Source organism: Macadamia integrifolia, chromosome 11, assembly GCF_013358625.1.
Source record: "Macadamia integrifolia cultivar HAES 741 chromosome 11, SCU_Mint_v3, whole genome shotgun sequence".
Taxonomy (NCBI): Eukaryota; Viridiplantae; Streptophyta; class Magnoliopsida; order Proteales; family Proteaceae; genus Macadamia; species Macadamia integrifolia.
The window spans coordinates 1,659,399-1,662,005 of record NC_056567.1 but is presented as its reverse complement, the minus strand read 5'-3'; the positions used below and the strand labels follow the sequence as shown (position 1 = coordinate 1,662,005).

The 2,607-nt window shown below is 38.9% G+C and overlaps 1 protein-coding gene across 1 annotated transcript; it reads left to right on the top strand.

Moving 5' to 3' along the window:
* Positions 1–213: 213 nt before the first annotated feature.
* On the top strand, positions 214–1,364 carry LOC122094186. Its single transcript, XM_042664913.1, has one exon. The coding sequence runs from the start codon at positions 317–319 to the stop codon at positions 1,259–1,261; it is 945 nt and encodes a 314-aa protein (XP_042520847.1). The 5' UTR covers positions 214–316; the 3' UTR covers positions 1,262–1,364.
* The last annotated feature ends 1,243 nt before the right edge of the window (positions 1,365–2,607 follow it).

The window sequence follows — 2,607 nt, the reverse complement described above, 5'->3', positions numbered from 1 at the left end:
ACAACATTTGAATCAATTAATGATGGAAGGATAAGCCAATTGGCAATTTTCTTCTATTAATAAAAGCACGTTTTGAACCAATTAATTTGAAGAAAGTTTTATTGGTGAAAAGTGAAAAGGAGTAATCAGAAAAAAAATAAAAATAGAAAAATTTTAGTAAATATTGACCAGTGTAGGGAGGTGATGGTAAATTTTTTTTTTTTATTATTTTTTTTAGAATACTCCAGCCGAGCTGCAGAAGCGGCACATTCGCGTGTGCGAGATTGGAGACAATGGAGGTTTAGAAAATGGTTGTTGGAGATTATTACTTACTTCCATGGCTGTGTTCCTCTCCCCTTGTTTTCCTTCTAAGTTACATGTTCCTCGATACCCACTTCCAGTTCTCTACAGCTCTTTCAAACCAATCTCCTCATCAATTCGAGCAAAACCCATCTCAGCCACAATCCCTGCAAGAGATAGAATCATAGATTTTGGTAAATACAAGGGCAAAATGCTCGGCACACTGCCTTCCAAGTACCTCAAATGGGTCTCTAAAACCCTCAGAGCTCGTGATTTTGAAGAATGGTCGAAGCTCGCAGACGAAGTCTTACAGGACCCAGTCTACAGAGACCGAATAGAATGGGAGCTCGCAGAGAATATCTTGAATGGAAACAGTTCTTCGAAGGCTTCAGGAAGAGATAGCTCTGTTTCGGATCTGCTCGAAATCAGTGAGAGATTCAATTGGAATAATGAGGACAAGGTTGGTTGGAGCAGAATCGATTTTGCACTTCTTGGGACTTCGAATGGTGGTCGAATACCGAGGAATGGAGATTCTAGGAATGAAAAACAGAAGAAATTTAGGGTTTCTCAGATTGAAGGAATGGGTTCAAAGAATGAAGAAGTGGGTGGTTCATTGAACAAGGATTTGGGGCTTCTGGGTAAGGAGTTTAGGGTCTCAAACAGTGAGAACTTGGGTATGAAGGATCAGAGGAAGGTGGGTTATTTGAAGGAAGTATTAAGGGTTTCTGTGGATGCAGAAGAGGGTATTGAAAATGAGAATGGTGTCAAGGTGAGAAGGGAAGAGAGGAGGAAGAAACAGAGGTTGAAGAGAGGTCTGCAAGTGCCTAAGCTGAGAGTGGAAAATGGTGGGAAGAACAGGGACAAAGAAAGAGCTAATGATGATGAAGACCAAGATCAAGACCAGGCAGTGGAGTACCATAATCGATTTCCTGGACGCGAAGCCCTTCTCAGAAAGGTTCTTAGTAATAGAAGACCTTTGTAATCTGTTTTCCCATTTGATACAATTGTACTTATTCAAGGCTGATGTCAATGTGCATTTGGCCTTACGAATGGATTGAATCTTGAAAGCCTCCCAATTTTCACCATTTCATAGACAGATTTGGGCTGCTTCCTAAAGTTTTTGCATTCAAACTGTTCGATCATTTGTGCCAAGGTGAATTCTGCAACAAAATTCTTTGAACTTGGTTGATCCTCCCATAAAGGTTTTAGGCCTCTTAAAGTTGAAACACAAGATTTTTTTTTTTTAGTTCCGGGGGCCCATTGACCATTACACTTTTTTTTTTTTTTTTTTTTTTTATAACAATGCCTAAGAGGGCTTTACTCACACACAGAAGAAGGGAAGGGGGAGGGGGAATGTGTGCGACAGGAGTTGATCCTAGACCACAAACCTGGCACCTGCTCTACCAGTAGAAGCTGCAACCAGTGTGCTCTGCATTAAATTCACCCCATTGGCCATTACACATAGAACCACATATAAGTCAAGTACAGTATAGACACGCCAAGAGCCACATTTCTTTAAAAGCAAAGAAATTGATGCAATCCAAACACCAGTGCACTTGACAGGAGTTGATCAAGTGACCAACACTCAGGTAGGTACTGCTAGGCCAAGGCCCGATGTGCGCACAACACGATATTGATTTGAATGTTTAGAAGTTGCAAAATTTGTTTCTACAGAAATTCAAGCTATTCATAGAATTTTCACTACCACAGTTACAAAGCCTTGTAAATTTCTTTTTTTCACACACACTAGTCAGGTTAGCTCCAACTCCTAAGAACCGTAGAAATTGTGGGGCTAACCCTTGGGGGGTAAGGGGAATCGAACTTAGTATACATATCGATTCAGGCATGGTCTCTTTCCAATCAAGCTACATCTTTGGGTTTAACTAACATATTAAATAAGAGGGGAGCAAGGAGAGGAAGCTAACAAATCTTCCACTAGATAGAAGACATTTGTAATTACTTCAACACTTTTGTGCAGTCTTTTTTGGTGAACACTTTTGTGCAATCTTTGTTTCTTCAATAATTCTTGACTACTTTTACCGTGGATTTTCTTATCTAAACCCTAGTTTTGGTGGTTAAGATTATTTTTCATTTATTCCACTTGGTGAATTCGCATTTTTGTTGATATAGGAAGGTGGTAGGCAGCACATGGGATTACTACTTATGCTTTGGGGTTTAATAGATTTTTATTTATTAATTTACTTATTTTTTAAATCTATTTTGTTTCTCTTTGTTAGTTTTAAGGACATTTTTGTAAAAAAAAAAAAAAAAAAGTCACAAGGTTGGGTTGTGTTTTTTAAAATCTTAGCCCAACCTTGAATCCTTTTG